The sequence below is a fragment of the Palaemon carinicauda genome, chromosome 7, assembly GCF_036898095.1.
Source record: "Palaemon carinicauda isolate YSFRI2023 chromosome 7, ASM3689809v2, whole genome shotgun sequence".
NCBI classification, from domain to species: Eukaryota; Metazoa; Arthropoda; class Malacostraca; order Decapoda; family Palaemonidae; genus Palaemon; species Palaemon carinicauda.
The window spans coordinates 62,386,455-62,401,454 of record NC_090731.1 but is presented as its reverse complement, the minus strand read 5'-3'; the positions used below and the strand labels follow the sequence as shown (position 1 = coordinate 62,401,454).

At 35.8% G+C, this 15,000-nt stretch overlaps 2 protein-coding genes across 3 annotated transcripts in view; both read right to left on the bottom strand.

Annotated features, from left to right (window-relative positions):
• Positions 1-3,316, bottom strand: part of LOC137643939 (uncharacterized) — a 5,550-nt gene extending 2,234 nt beyond the window's left edge. The window contains exons 1-2 of one of the 2 annotated variants that reach the window (XR_011045097.1): positions 564-977; positions 48-298 (exon numbers count right to left, since the gene is read on the bottom strand). Coding sequence is in view for 1 of the 2 variants with exons in the window: in XM_068376710.1 (XP_068232811.1) it covers positions 1,051-2,655 (1,605 nt within the window). In the remaining variant the exon portion in view is untranslated. Of the gene's footprint in view, positions 1-47; positions 299-563; positions 978-1,033 lie in introns of those variants that run through there. The other variant, XM_068376710.1, reaches the window with a different exon arrangement.
• A 6,156-nt stretch (positions 3,317-9,472) lies between these two features.
• Positions 9,473-15,000, bottom strand: part of LOC137643938 (uncharacterized) — a 47,275-nt gene continuing 41,747 nt past the window's right edge. Inside the window, exons 2-6 of the mRNA XM_068376709.1 lie at positions 14,034-15,000; positions 13,378-13,526; positions 12,123-12,282; positions 11,249-11,458; positions 9,473-10,530 (exon numbers count right to left, since the gene is read on the bottom strand). The exon at positions 14,034-15,000 is cut by the window's right edge and continues 1,466 nt beyond it. Of these exons, the coding sequence (XP_068232810.1) occupies positions 10,521-10,530; positions 11,249-11,458; positions 12,123-12,282; positions 13,378-13,526; positions 14,034-15,000 (1,496 nt within the window). The 3' untranslated portion in view covers positions 9,473-10,520. The remainder of the gene's footprint in view (positions 10,531-11,248; positions 11,459-12,122; positions 12,283-13,377; positions 13,527-14,033) is intronic.

The following is a 15,000-nucleotide window of genomic DNA, read 5'->3' as shown; positions in this document are numbered from 1 at the left end:
TGGTCAAATTTAACCTTAAGACTTTGAAGGTATTGCGGAATACTTACTTGCTGGTCTTTGTAAGTACCTCTTAGGATGTTTTCTTTTACCATACTAAGGTTTGTCCTAGGTCTGCGGCCGAACATCATCTCGAAGGGAGAAATTCCAGTCGATTCATTAGGCGTACTCCTAAGTACATACATAAGCAGATCCAGGTCTTCATCCCAGTCTCGTCCAGTTTCACAAATGTACTTTCGCAGGAGGTTTTTAATGGTCTGGTGTACTCGTTCAAGGGCTCCATTAGTCTGAGGGTGATAAGCTGAAGCAAAAATATGGGAGATGTTTAACTGCTTTAAAGTTTGCTTAAACAGATCACTAGTGAAGTTTGTCCCCTGATCACACTGAAGCTCTTTTGGAAAACCAAAAATGGTGAATATTTTAAGAAGATTAACAATAATTGTTCTAGCAGATATGTTTTTTATAGGTACGGCTAAAGGAAATCTAGTAGTTGGACACAACAAGGTTAAAATGTACTCATTTTGTTTTTTAGTTTTGGGAAGTGGACCAACATAATCTACAATTACCTTTTCAAAAGGAGAATTAGGTACTGTAATAGGAACTAATGGTGCTGGAGGTATTTTCTGATTTGGTTTACCAGTTACCTGGCAGGGATGGCAAGATTCTATGTGGTGCTTTACATCAGCTTTCATACCAGGCCAGTAGTAATCGTCCAGCAAACGTTTATAGGTTTTGGAAATGCCTAGATGAGACTCTGCTGAATGAGCAAGATCCAATAAGGCTGCACGAAGATTAGAAGGAACTACAAGCTGGTAACTATCATGCCAGGAATTTTGTCCTGCAATCTTCAAAGGTCTATAACGTCTCATAAGGATGTTATTATCAAGATAAAAATATGGTAACTTACTTTCATCAACGTCATCTTTTACTTTATCAAAGTATTCTTTCAAACTATCATCAGACCTTTGATACTCTACAAATTCATCAACAAGATCAGCAAGGACTTTTTCACCTAAGGTACTTTGATCCACCTTACCTGTGTGTTCAGTGTCGCTAGAAGTTGAGGTTGTAGACCTGGTGACTACTTGGCAGGGAAGCTCTACCACCGGAGAAAACTCTTTGCAAGCTTTTTTCGATCACTACTTCAGGCTGCGTAATGATAAGACTAGGAGTACCGTTAGTTTGAGCCAAGTCATTACCAAGTATCATGTCTATGTTCTTGCAAGGCAGGTCAGAATCCAACAAGGCAACATTAGTTGAACCTTTAAAATAAGGACAATCAAGAGAAATCTGTACAATAGGTAAAACCTTTAGACAAGTCAAATCTGACACAGTTACATACTGATCTGTTGGTTTAGCTAAATCTTTTAACTTTGAGCTAATGATAGTTTGAGAGGACCCTGTATCTCTCAAAATTTGCACGGGAATATCATTTACTTTACCAGGATATGTAAATGCTGTAAAGTCTGATAGAGGTTGAGCACAGTGAAGAGTCGTTTTATTTGCAGTATTCCCTGATTTGGGTCCTTGTGAAAAAGCATTAGGAGAAGCCTTACCATGAGATGCTTTGCATTTGGGACTAGGACAGTCTTTAATATGATGACCTTCTTTCTTACAAAAAGTACAAACCTGGGAGGAAGATGAAGGTGAGGACGAATGTGGTTTAAGTTTATGAATGAGATGGTAATCATCAGCTAATAGGGCAGCCCTTTTGCCATCTTTTTCTTGTTTTTCTCTAATAAACATTGCCACATTAGCTGGAATACGCCTCAGGAATTCTTCTAAAACTATTAAATTCTTTAATTGTTCTAAAGTAGTTATTTGTTCCTTGTCTATCCATTTATTAAACTGCTTCAACTTCAATGTGAAAAACTCTAGATAGGTTTGAGCTTGGTTCTTCAAAGTTTGTCTGAAGATTTGTCTATACCCTTCTGCTGTAACACTATAAGCATCTAATATGGCAGTTTTAAAGACTTCACAATCCCTTTCTTGGACAAGTTGTGCTGCCACATATGCAGCTCTTCCTTTGAAGGAGTTTCTGATTAAGAGAACATATTGGTCTCTTGGCCAGTTGAGAGACGTTGCAGTGTTTTCAAAAGTAATGAAAAAAACATCAGGATCTTTTTCATCGAAGACAGGCAGGAGTTTGCGTGCTTTACTAAGGTCAAAAGCATCGGGTAGCTGTTTTTCTGCCAACTTTTCTTCTATTCTTATGGCTGATAGTTCCTTTTCCAACAGAACTTTTTCTTTACGTTCTATTTCAAGTCTTCTTTGCTCAGTTTCTACTGCGGCATTTGCAGCTTCAAGCCTTTTTTGTTCAGCTTCTAGCCTTTTTTGTTCAGCCTCTACTGTTACCTGCTGCAGTTCAAGTTGGAGTTTCAATTTCACTATCTCTGGGTCTTCAGTTATAGTAACAGTACGAGCAGCACATCGTTCAAGTGTTAAAGGCCTTAAGGGAATAGCCTCTTCTTCAGTTATGTTACCACTATTTATCAGGAAATCTAATATCTTTCCCAATAGTTCAGCTTTCACCACAGCATGACCTACAGATATTCTTGCCCTTACGGCTATTTGGCGAAGCTGGTCCTTTTTAGCTTCCTGTAGTGTATTTAGGTGCTCCCTGGGTGCACCTAAAAATTTCTCAAGATCAAAAGGCATCTCTCAATATTGATAAAATGGAAAATATCACTGGAAATTATATTACTACTATACACAAGCTATAAGACTTAAAAACGTCAGGGCATTCATGGATTTATGGTGCGAAGGCACCCACAAACCACAGGAATTTCCTTAATCCTTAAGTCCTACAATGTTCAGAAATTCACTTAAATGAACAAGGCTTTAATAATCCATGCCAATCAGAAAACTTTGTTCACCAATAATGCACAACCACTAATAATCTTGAATAAAATATTCTTAATGAAGTAAATAATTGGAAGTACCAACAGTTACCTGAACAAGGAATAAACCTTTAAATATCCATCGAGGTGGAATGAAGTTCTTGACCACGTGGTCGTAACAATATGAAGCCGAAATCCTTTAAAGAGCGAAGGTCGTACCCTGAGTAAGAGGAGCAGAAGTTCCTAAGGAAGGAATCTTTCAATTCCTTATGATGAGGTTTTGAATGCCTCGAAGCACCTCGAGAAGTTGGGGCGACTATGAAGATATCGCTAAGCGATGGTAGTCAACAGAGTCGAGGGTTAAAAGAATGACGAATTCTAGGATGCCATTACCCTGCCTGCACGTCCTCCAAAATCTTGATGTGTGCTTAAGATGACGTGTAGTAACACGACATTCTCTAGGTGAAAGTGTGAGCGCGCTGGAGAATTTGTGAAGAAAAAGATTTTGTCTCCTGGTAACAATGAAGAAATATAGTAAATTTCTAAATCTCTAACGAATATCAAGATTGTGAATTTCACCAAATGTAAAGGAAGAATCAAATCAATAGTACTTTGGATTAAGGTAGAATTGGCACTGGCTTCCTTGCTCACCCAGAATTAACCCATCGAGCCAGTGGGAAATGAAGGTCATGTGGCATTAACAGAGTTGAGAGGCTGAGGACAGGAGTCTGCAGGTGGAGAGCTTCATACTACAGGACCTTCCTGGGGCACTGTAAAACTTGGCTTTAATCTGTATTTATTTCAGCTGCGACTAGTTATCAGAATCTGACATTGTATTATTAAGGACTTTTCTCACTTAGGATGAGATTCCTGTGGAAAGGAGCAGGACATTAGGTCGAGAAGGTTGATTTTTTCTTTTAGAAGAAATCAAAATTTATTACAAAGCTTAAGGATTCAGAAATGTATTTATAGGGCTTCTAAGAGATGTTTAAGAAATAGCTTAACCATGACAACAGGAGTGCACAGCTCTAAGGATGGGTCTGGATGTAGAGACGAGTAGTGTAAATGAAATTCCCGAGAAGAGCATGTAGAATGATACATGATAGGAGAAGACCTGAAGACCTGTTGTTGAGATTGTGCACGTACAGGTACACAGAAAAGGAGACTGGAGAAAGGGGTGAAATTTACACTGATGTGCTGCTTCTGTATCAAAATGCATGTTCTTTATTCCTGGAAATAAGTGATAAAATTCTGAAAAAGTAAAATATTCAAGTTCACTGCTCACCGTGAACTTTGGGCCACCATCATCATGAGGGATATGTTTCAGGGCTTCATTAATTTCATCTTCCATTTTGGGAAGAGAAACGAAAACATATGAAAGTTGGATTCAAGAGGAATTCACAATTTTAATGTCAGCCACAGCAGAATAGTTTCTTACTAAAGATATTGTTTTAAGTTCATGTTGAAAATAATAAATTCTGTATACATGAAAATTAGCAAATAAGAAGATCAGCTTCATATCTTTACACATTACCTCATTTTATTATGGAGATGATATATGTGCTATGAATGAGATAATGTGTATTTTTGTATTCATTATAATTCCTTGTAATTATATGAATTTCATTTTTCTTCTTTTGTAATCCCTTAAATCTATTACCTCTACCCTTAATCAATTAGTTGGGATGCTTCACTTGTCTGCTGATCAAATGCTAACCTCTAATGGTTCTCACTTTAAGGATGTGATCAAACAGGAGATCGAGTGAGTTCTTTTTAGTTCTGATCAATCAAGAGGATCTAATCAGCCAAGTCGATTCCAGAGGATTTGCTGGGATGAAGATGTCCTCGTCTTACTTCTCAAGGAGACTTAGACTACACTTCTTTGATTATGTGAATCTGCAATTGAATGAAGCTAATATTAAAAACTTTTCATGAAGTATATAAAATAGCAATTGAAGGAATGGATCATCAAAACAGATCGTATCTCTCAGTTTTCACATTACATTTATGATTAAACAATGTTCAAAAGGAAATATTTCATATTTATTTCAATGATATTAATAATTTTACAATTAAAAGGACAATCCGGAATCAAATGGCTCCTTCATTCCAAAGGACAATCCGGAATCAAATGAATCCTTCATTCCAAAGGACAATCCAGAACCAAATGGCTCCTTCATTCCAAAGGACTATCCAGAATCAAATGGCTCCTTCATTCCAAAGGACAATACGGAATCAAATGTCTCCTTCATTCCAAAAGATAATCCGGAATCAAATGGCTCCTTCATTCCAAATGACAATCAGGAATCAAATGGCTCCTTCATTCCAAAGGACAATCCAGAATCAAATGGCTCCTTCATTCCAAATGACAATCCTGAATCAAATGGCTCCTTCATTCCAAAGGGCAATCCAGAAAATGGCTCCTTCATTCCAGAGGACAATCCGGAATCAAAAGCTCCTTCATTCCAAAGGACAATCCGGAATCAAAAGGCTCCTTCATTCCAAAGGGCAATCCAGAAAATGGCTCCTTCATTCCAGAGGACAATCCGGAATCAAATGACTCCTTCATTCCAAAGGAAAATCCGGAATCAAAAGGCTCTTTCATTCCAAAGGACAATCCAGAATTGAATGGCTTCTTCATTCCAAGTCTTATCATTCATGATCTTGTCACAAGAAGAGAAAAGGAGAAATATTAATTGTACGTCAACCAAATCGTCCAGCAATAAATCTTTAAAAAAAATATAGAAGTTGAAGAGAGGAGGCTCAGTGCAAAGAAGTGGAAGATGACTCTAGAGAAGGACAAAGTTAAGGAATGGCTGTGTCTGGTACTCACCGACATTGATACGAGACGAGAAGTGAAGGAATTAACATTTTGAGAGATGACCTGCTTTTCCCTGAGGCCAGACTCTATTTCCAGAATGCAGACAATGTCTATTGTTTAAGTACATTGCCTGACCAATCCAGCCATACACAGGCTCTTGTAGCCTCGCAGCCTATAGGAATAATGTCTCAAAAAGGCTGGATGCAGACTGCTCAGACTCCTAAATAAAAAACGAGAAAAGATTTAGTATAAGAATGACCTCTCACCAGATGGCTGATGCAAGTGGCATTGGAATAAATGATGGACTTTACGAAAAGAAGCTCAACAAATAATCCTCCTGAAAACATGCAATAAACATAGAATTAGTCTTTTGTACAAAAAAAGTATCTTTAATGCATCTTGCTTAATGCCTGAAGACAAATTAAGTAAGTGATAGCCATATAATAAAACTATTTAAAAGAGGTGTTTTTAACAGTTATTTTCTGAATACAAGAGTTGAATGTTTGAAAACCCTGGGCTGAATATAAGAAAGTACTGGAATATAAAATGGTTTTAATATAGGTCTAATGTATTAAATTATCAAAGAAATATTTATTCATCATAAATAATAGTAATCTTAACCTTGATAGTATTAATAAAAATGAAAATATGGAAAACTTTTGCAAAAGTTACCGAAAGGAAAGCAATTTTACTCTGCATTCAATTCCATAGGAACAATAAACTCAGATTTTATTTTTTTCCTTCAATTCATTTAGAGTTGTAAGGAGAATGTTTTTTTTTTTCCTTAAAATCTAGCCTCATCTTTTTGTCTCTTCTTTTCCTCTCATCAGAGGTTGACTAAATGGGTCTGACTGAAGCTTCTCCAATATATCAGCTTCTCTTGAGTCCAACAGATGACAGTGGTCAATATCCCCTTGCACCAGTCAGTAAGTCAATAAGGCAGTCAGTAAGTCAGTCAGTTAGTCAGTCAGTCAGTCAGTCAATGTTCAGTTCTTCCAATTCCTCTGATCTATAAAAAGTAAATAGCATCAACATACGAGCGCATTACAAAGTTTAAGTGCTATTCAAAAGATAAATGTCTGCAATAGAAATCTTGTTGTGATATATCTTCACTCTGATCTTTTATTGCAAAACAAAATGGATCAATTAAATTGATAAGAATATGTAGTAGCAGACCATATCTATTCAGTATTATACATTATTAAAGGCATGATATAAGTTCACGGAAAAGGATATACTTCTGATAAATATAATTTTGTATTGACCAAATTGTCCGATAAAAAAATGAGTAAAATAAAGGAGTTGTAGAAAAGTCTCTATACAAAGTAGAGGAAGATGATTACTCTAAAGAAGGTAATTACCGCCATCAATCCGAGATGATCTTTGAAGACCTGTCTTGGTGCTGCTCCCTCATTGTCATTTTCTACTTCTGGAATGCAGACATTGACTTCACATTCCTTAAGATAAACTCTCTACTTCAGCTCAGTTGGTGTTGGCTGGATTCATTAAGAGACACTCTCTACTCTCTCTTAGGTGGTATCAGTGTGCCAAACCTCCTAAATAAAAACCTGAGGTGAGTGTTTTGCTATAGAAAGAGTACGCGGGGGACCTCGTTCAACCAGACCCGGTTTGGAGCTTCCCTTTTCGACCCTGGACTCTGACACTCTAGGCAAGGTGTTTCTCAGGTCTTTGCAAGGAAAAACTCAATAAGTTCAAATGACATCTCACCTAAGTGCTGGTGCAAGCACCAATAAAGGAAAAGGAGGAATTTCCGAAGAGAAGCTCGTCCCTTAATCATTTCCCTGCAAACATACAATAAAGCAGAATTATCAAATGCGACTTGCCTAATGGTTAATGATGAATTACTGATCTGAATGCAATGGCTTAAAACCATTATAAGGAGGTGATTTTTACAATTATTGTTTAAAGACAATAGTAGATTGCCTGAAAAACCAGAAACAATGTTTACTACTTTTTGTGAAAACTAACCACTTGAAGACAGCCGAGAAGAAGGCTACAAGCTTCAATTATTACTGGCGTTTGCTAATAATTACTCCTGATTTCCTCCCATTCCTTCTGTCTGTCTGTGTGCATGGGAACAAGTGAGGTATGTCTGACCTATTTTACCTTTGCTTGTTTCACGCTAATATAGAAGAAATCCTTACATTTTACAGTGCAAGCTTAAAATGTCTAATTGTATAATTTTTTTAGGAAATTTATATTATACATGAATAACAAAAAATTAATATTCACGTTACTCTTCTCATTCTATTTATCAAAAAGTAACTCAAAATATTACTCCTGCTATTCCTTTCATTAAGAGCAGTAACTACAAATCTTACATTTTCATTCAATTGATTAAAAGAAGTAACTCCTCATCCTACCCATTTCACATAATTCATTAAGAACAGTAACTCAAAATTATTACCCTGAAAATCCTACCTCATCTTATTATTCTCTTCTCCAATGTCAGCTTCAGTTCTGTGTTTCTTCACTTTCTGATAAGAATTTCATTTCATGGGTCTGACGGACGCTGGCCTAACATGTCAGCTTCTCTTAGGTCCAACAGATGACGAGGAACTGTATCCCCGTGCAACAGTCGGCCAGTCAGTCAGTTAGTCAGTCAGTCAGTCAGTCAGTCAGTCAGTCAGTCTTCTGTTCTACCAGTTCATCTGATCTGCAATAGGAAATAGCATCAATATATGAGGCCATTACAACTTCAAGCGTTTTACAAAAGATCAAATCTCTGCAATAAAATGCTTAGTGTGATAGATAATCCTTTACTTTGATCCTTAATTGCAAAACTAAATTGATTAACTATAATAATATGATTCCTTAGCTGCAAACTTGTCCATTATAACATGTAAGTTCACAGAAAAAGTTTTACTTTCGGATAAGTTTACTTTAATGTTCAAACTAATCAAATACAGAACAAGAGATTTTACAAAGAACTCACCTGTGTGAAAAGTTTTAAGATCCCTCTTTCCATTTATTTTTTGTTGCAGGATATGAGTCCTTTGAAGGACTTAGGTAAGAATGATGTCTCCATTCACCTCCCGAGAGAGAGAGAGAGAGAGAGAGAGAGAGAGAGAGAGAGAGAGAGAGAGAGAGTTTCTTTGAACATATTCCGTCCAGAGCTTTGAGGGAAGATTAGGGAAATATCATAAGATGTTATCAATGCAGGCTAATATTGAACAAACAAAACGTTAAAGGTAACGAAAACAACATTTGTTTCATTCAGATATTTATTTATGGTGATTTCCACTGTTACTTATTACCTACCGTCGCCTCTAATATCATCAGCGAGACTTGATTGTCATGAATAGATGTTAGACAATTTTTAGAGTGAATCTTAGTACATTCAAGTGTTACAGCATTTTGCTAAGAATATGAAATGATATAAGTCATGCACTACTTTGTCACTTCAAAAAAAAAAAAAAAAAAAAATAGTTGCACTGAAATTATTTAACAAAAGCAAAGTTTGGAGAATAGATTTAAGTAGAAGAAACAGGAGAATGAATATAACAATAAACATAATAATAAAAGTTTCCTAAAAATAGGTTTCTATGAAAAGACGTTGAATTTTCCCTAACATTTGTTATTGTCAAGTAGATGTCTGAGACATGATTAAACAAACACAAACACACCCACACGCACACACACACACACAATATATATATATATATATATATATATATATATATATATATATATATATATATATATATATATATATATATATATATATATATAACAACAAAAAAACAATAATAATAATAATAATAATAATAATATTAATAATAATAATGATAATGATAATAATCTTTATATCAGCAAAAGCCTTATACAGAATTACAATAGGGCTACAGTGATCTTACATTTATGACAGTAAGAAAGATAAGATAGGCAATATTATTGGTGATACAGTACAAACATCAATTAGCAGGTTGATCCCAGAGTTCTAAGGTCTGGGTAATAAAATCATAGTAGCATTATTACTTAATAATAATGATGATAAGAGCAGGACTTCCAAACAGCAAAGATATAATATAATAAAACACATTATCATACCATAACTGGATATTTTTCCAATATTATTTAGTGATGAAGATTTTGTATAGCCACACCAACAGAGATTAGTAAATGCAATTCATTGTACTGACGCTTAGCTACTCCAAGTTTCCCACATTTTGGATTTTATTCTAGCTGCACTTGCAAACACATTTTGAACTAGGGGATTTTCATTAGAACGTAGGTGGGAGGTGAGACTTATTATAGAGCGTCGAATGACGGTTTTCAGGTTATCCGGTCTATTTTCAACAAACATCGCTGAAGCTCAATGGTGCCTCGGGGTATTAGTGAGGCGTCTTAAGATATTGTGTATGACTGTGATACGTCGCATCGATTCACGCGTATAGTTTGCCCATAGCGAGCAGCCGTACACGTTATAGAGGTAGATTTGAAACAGGAGTTTCTTGATATCTAGGTGGCAGAAGGCAAATCTTCTCGTTACCATGTTCCCTAGACAACACAATTTACGTCGCCGGTTTTCAATGTCACATATATATCACATTCCTTTACAGAAGTGACCTTTATATTCTGAAAGTGAATTTTATAATCTAATCATTATAGAAAGGTGGATTACCATGAATCCCTTAGTGGTATTGGAACACTATTTTGACCATTTAGGGATAAATTGTGATATTGAATTTGAATTTGGTGACTTCAATTTAGAGTGAGATAAAAAGCATCTGTAGTTGAAGAATTAACTCTGATGAACGTCTTCTTCTTCTCTTTCTTCTTATTCTTCTTCTTCTCCTTCTTCTTATTCTTCTTCTTCATCCCAACGATTTTTATCAACTTTAAAGCAACCTGACGAGCAAAATAGACAACACCATTACGAAAAAGACTTTGAATAAATGTAATGAATAAACACAAAAGCTAATAAAAAAATAGGTTAAGATCATTCTATTCATTATAGAAAGGAGTAATAATAAAGATAAAGGAAAGGCAGAAGATGAATATAATGAGCGTTAAAGTCAGTGAGGAGATAATAGAAGGGAACATGAAATACTGAGGTGCAAACACACATGATCAGATAATTCTAACAGAATAATCACAATAAAAGGATATAATAATGAAATGGAAATTGCTATACATAACTCTCTCTCTCTCTCTCTCTCTCTCTCTCTCTCTCTCTCTCTCTCTCTCTCTCTATATATATATATATATGTATATATATATATATATATATATATATATATATATATATATGTATATATATATGCATATATATATATATATATATATATATATATATATATATATATATATATATATATATACACTCTTAAAAACAATGACTAATAGTAAAAATGCAAAAGCCAAATCTTAAAGAAATATAATTTTTGAAACTAGGCCTATAGTGAATAGAGTTTATTTATCCTGGCTCAACACCTGCTGAAAGGTTTGGAACATTGGTGGAAGAGAGAGAGAGAGAGAGAGAGAGAGAGAGAGAGAGAGAGAGAGAGAGAGATCATACAACACCTATGAAGAAGAAAAGGAAGTGTGAAAAGAGAAGCAAACTCACCAATTAATACCAACTTCACATCCGGTGGATTCCTTTGCCTTAAGATCCATCTCACTGCGTAAGGCTTCCTCATCTGGTTCTTCATCTTTTGGGAACACGATGTAGTGTCTCACCCTGACTCCCTTCAAGGAGGCGAGGAGTCTGAGGATATCCTCAGGACTCCTCGTCCTCCCCAGGGAACAGAGAAGAAACTGGATTGACATGAACGATCTGTTGGGAAGAAGGAAAGGAAGAAAATGGGATGAAATGAAAAGAAATGAAAAGAAGATGAAAGGAAATGATGTCACCTACATTTATTCATTATTTTATGCTTTTATTGTTATCTTGTTTTGTTTAGGTGACAATTGCATTCAGACACATACACGCACACACGCACACACACACGCAAGTGAACACACACTGTACTGAAATTTTATATATATATATATATATATATATATATATATATATATATATATATATATTCATGACCTAAAATTTTATGTAATTTGCGATTAAAAGTAAATATTTAAGTAACAAATGAAAAAGTGTAATAATGAATAAAAATCTTTTCCATTTCTATAATTATATTATATTTCTTATTTTTTAGTTTACTTGATGCTCTAAGAAAATAGGCCCATGTCCTGTCAAAATAGATATGGGATGTATATAGGCCTACTGAGAGTACACTTTCACACAAACATACACACGCACACACACACACACACACACATATATATATATATATATATATATATATATATATATATATATATATATATATATATATATATATATCATGATAGTACTCTCTCTCTCTCTCTCTCTCTCTCTCTCTCTCTCTCTCTCTCTCTCTCTCTCTCTCTCTCTCTCATAAGGAATGATATGTCCTCACCTCCTTGAATCCTGAGGTTGCAATGTCCGAAGGAAGTCCCCAACCCTTTCGATGTCTTCCTCCTTGACGTCCCTGACATAGACATCGACAATTGGATCCTTCTCCAAGAAAGGGATTGGGCGACTGACGCTGCTGACGTCGTTGACACTTAAGCAAATCTCTGAGAGAGAAAGAAGAAGAAGAACGTTGAGAAACATGATAATCAAAACTGAACATTTTCTGTTTCTTTCTTAAGATCCTAAAGGGAAAGGTCAAATGGGAATAATAATAATAACTGCAACAACGAATTTAGAGGCAAAAGAACTAAACACAGTAGAGCAATCTCTTTGAGGTTGCGTTAATGCGTGTGCGTGTGAGAGTCAATGTGTGTGAGTGTGTGTGTGTGTGTGCACACGAGGATTGTAGCAGCTGGCATAAGGAATGTCATCAGTCTCCTCATGAAACCCTAACTTTATGCACCATCTAAATCACCTCAGTCAATAACAACTCAGCTTCTTTTTAACTATCAGATATAGACCGATACCTTTTCACACTCCTTTTGCTGATTGGTTTTCCCGTTCGGATAACTCTGCCCACATCCTTGTAGAGAACCAATCAGCGCAGGATGAAGGTGGAGTCAAGAGGAGCCGTGTTTCTTTCTTTTTCTTTAGATTGCCCGGAGCTTCTCTCCGGACAGGGGCTTTTTGACGGTGCGTGTAGCCCCTAGGTGGTTGAAAATAGTCCAGTAGCAGAGCGTGGTCCGTGTCTGGCCAAAAGGGCGTGGTTCCGATTCACGGACCTCTGGCTTATGGGTCCAGCACTCTTCCACTGCGCCATTCTGCTCGATTTTGACTATGGCTAGTGCCGGTATCAGTTTGCTATTCATTACAATAATGATCACTGACTAATTTTTATCATTATTAATTAAATCAACACCATAGAAATGAGATATTTCCTTTTGATATATGGAAAGAAGGAAATTAAAACTTATTATCAAAAGCTTTTATATCAACTTAAATTCAGATGAAAATTTTTTTTTTTTTTTTTTTTTTTTTTTTTTTGTGGAAATAAAACCTGATGGAGACTTCTGGATGAAATGTTCACATCTTTACAGTAATAATGGTGATAATAATGACGCTAACAATGATATTGATAATGATAACAATGATATTAACAGACTGAGAATGGATGAGGATGAGGAAATGGAGGCGAGGTATTGTAATGTCCCTCAGAGGAAAGGAACAGGGAAAATCTCTTATTCTTTGTTCTTACTTACCTATTTCATGAATTCTAATCATTTTTGTCTTCTCCAAAGATTGACAGAAGGCGTCGAGGCTGGGGTGGTCCTTAAAACTGACATGAAGTCTTCTAATATTTGGAGGGATTTGGAACGTTGGGTCCCAGATGCCTCTGTATCTTGCACAACTGTTCCAAAGAGAAGAAAAGAAAAATATAGTTATTGGATTTGATTGGGAATTTTATTATCAAGTTGACGATGATGATGATGATGATTATGATGATGATGATGATGAAAAGGAGAAGTAAAAACGAATAATTTCGTAGCATATAGAAGTTAATATTCACAAAAAAGGAGAAAGTAGAATCTGGACTTTTTTTATGTTTACCCGACTTATTACGATATAAATTGTGACAATGATGATAATGACAACATAAAATATATTGTTTACATAACTCAAGTTGATTGTTATACTAAAGGTTATGATTCTCTCTCTCTCTCTCTCTCTCTCTCTCTCTCTCTCTCTCTCTCTCTCTCTCTCTCTCTCTCTCTTTATTAGAAGGCCTATATGTGTGTGCATGTGCATATGTTTGTATGTATGAGCATGTACCAGTGAAGCCTATTGTTATAAAGATATTTTATTATTGTATGAATCTCATAATGTTCCAAATAACTGTCAAATAATAATAACTTACTCTTTGGTGAGTAGATTCTTGATTGACTCTCTTTCTTCTACGGTCGGCTCTGAATCTCCGTCGAAATGGTTATTTAGCTCTATAATTGATGGGTTGATGAGATGCCGGCAAAGTTGCCTTTGTAGTTCAACTAACCCATCAGTGTCATTCAGGTCTATTGTAATTTCAATTTCCTCTCTGTTTGGGAGAGGGGGATCTGTGGGTCTAAGGAGGGCAGTGTACGCATCAATTGTATGATCTTCAATTCTGGTGTACCTATCAAACAGTTTGAACCTCTGTGCTATCCATCTTGAAGAAGAATGATCACATTTGATATTCTTCAAGACTTTTAGCACTGAGTCTTTGCCGTTCACTCCCGACCTTACTAGGAGTTCCAGTGCCTCAATCTTGTCATCTTCTGACACCTTCATCTCGTCTCCGTCACCCACATGGAATAGGCTGATCAACTGGATCAGCATATTTTGATATTTGTGAAGGTTTTCAGGGAGACTCCCTCCATGCAGCATTTCAAAGATCTTTGTAAGTGAGGCCGTGTCTTTTGGTTCTAAGTCTACAGATTGGTCCCAGCATTGGTTTGTCAATTTCTTAGCGATAGATAGAGCTGCCATGAATTCCATCATCCCTTTATGAAGGAAACTGTACTGAAAGGAGCCTTGGAAAGTGGTCACTATCTTCAGGAAGGCACCAGTTAGCTCTTCAGCTGGCAATTTCAAATTAAAACAGATCTTGAACAAATCATTGATGGTGGATTGTGTAAGATTGATTTCACCTTTTTGTAATGCTTTAAATGATTCACTACATAGTTTTTCAACAAACTCCTCTGTTTTCTGAATCAATTCATTTGGTAGGAAATGAGCTGTGTTGGGGTTTTTCGCCAAACGCTCCTCTAATTTTAAGCGAGACAAAAGGTAAAATTGCCAGTAGAGCTCAGCTTCAGTGGTGATGTTGCTTATAATATCTGGGGTAT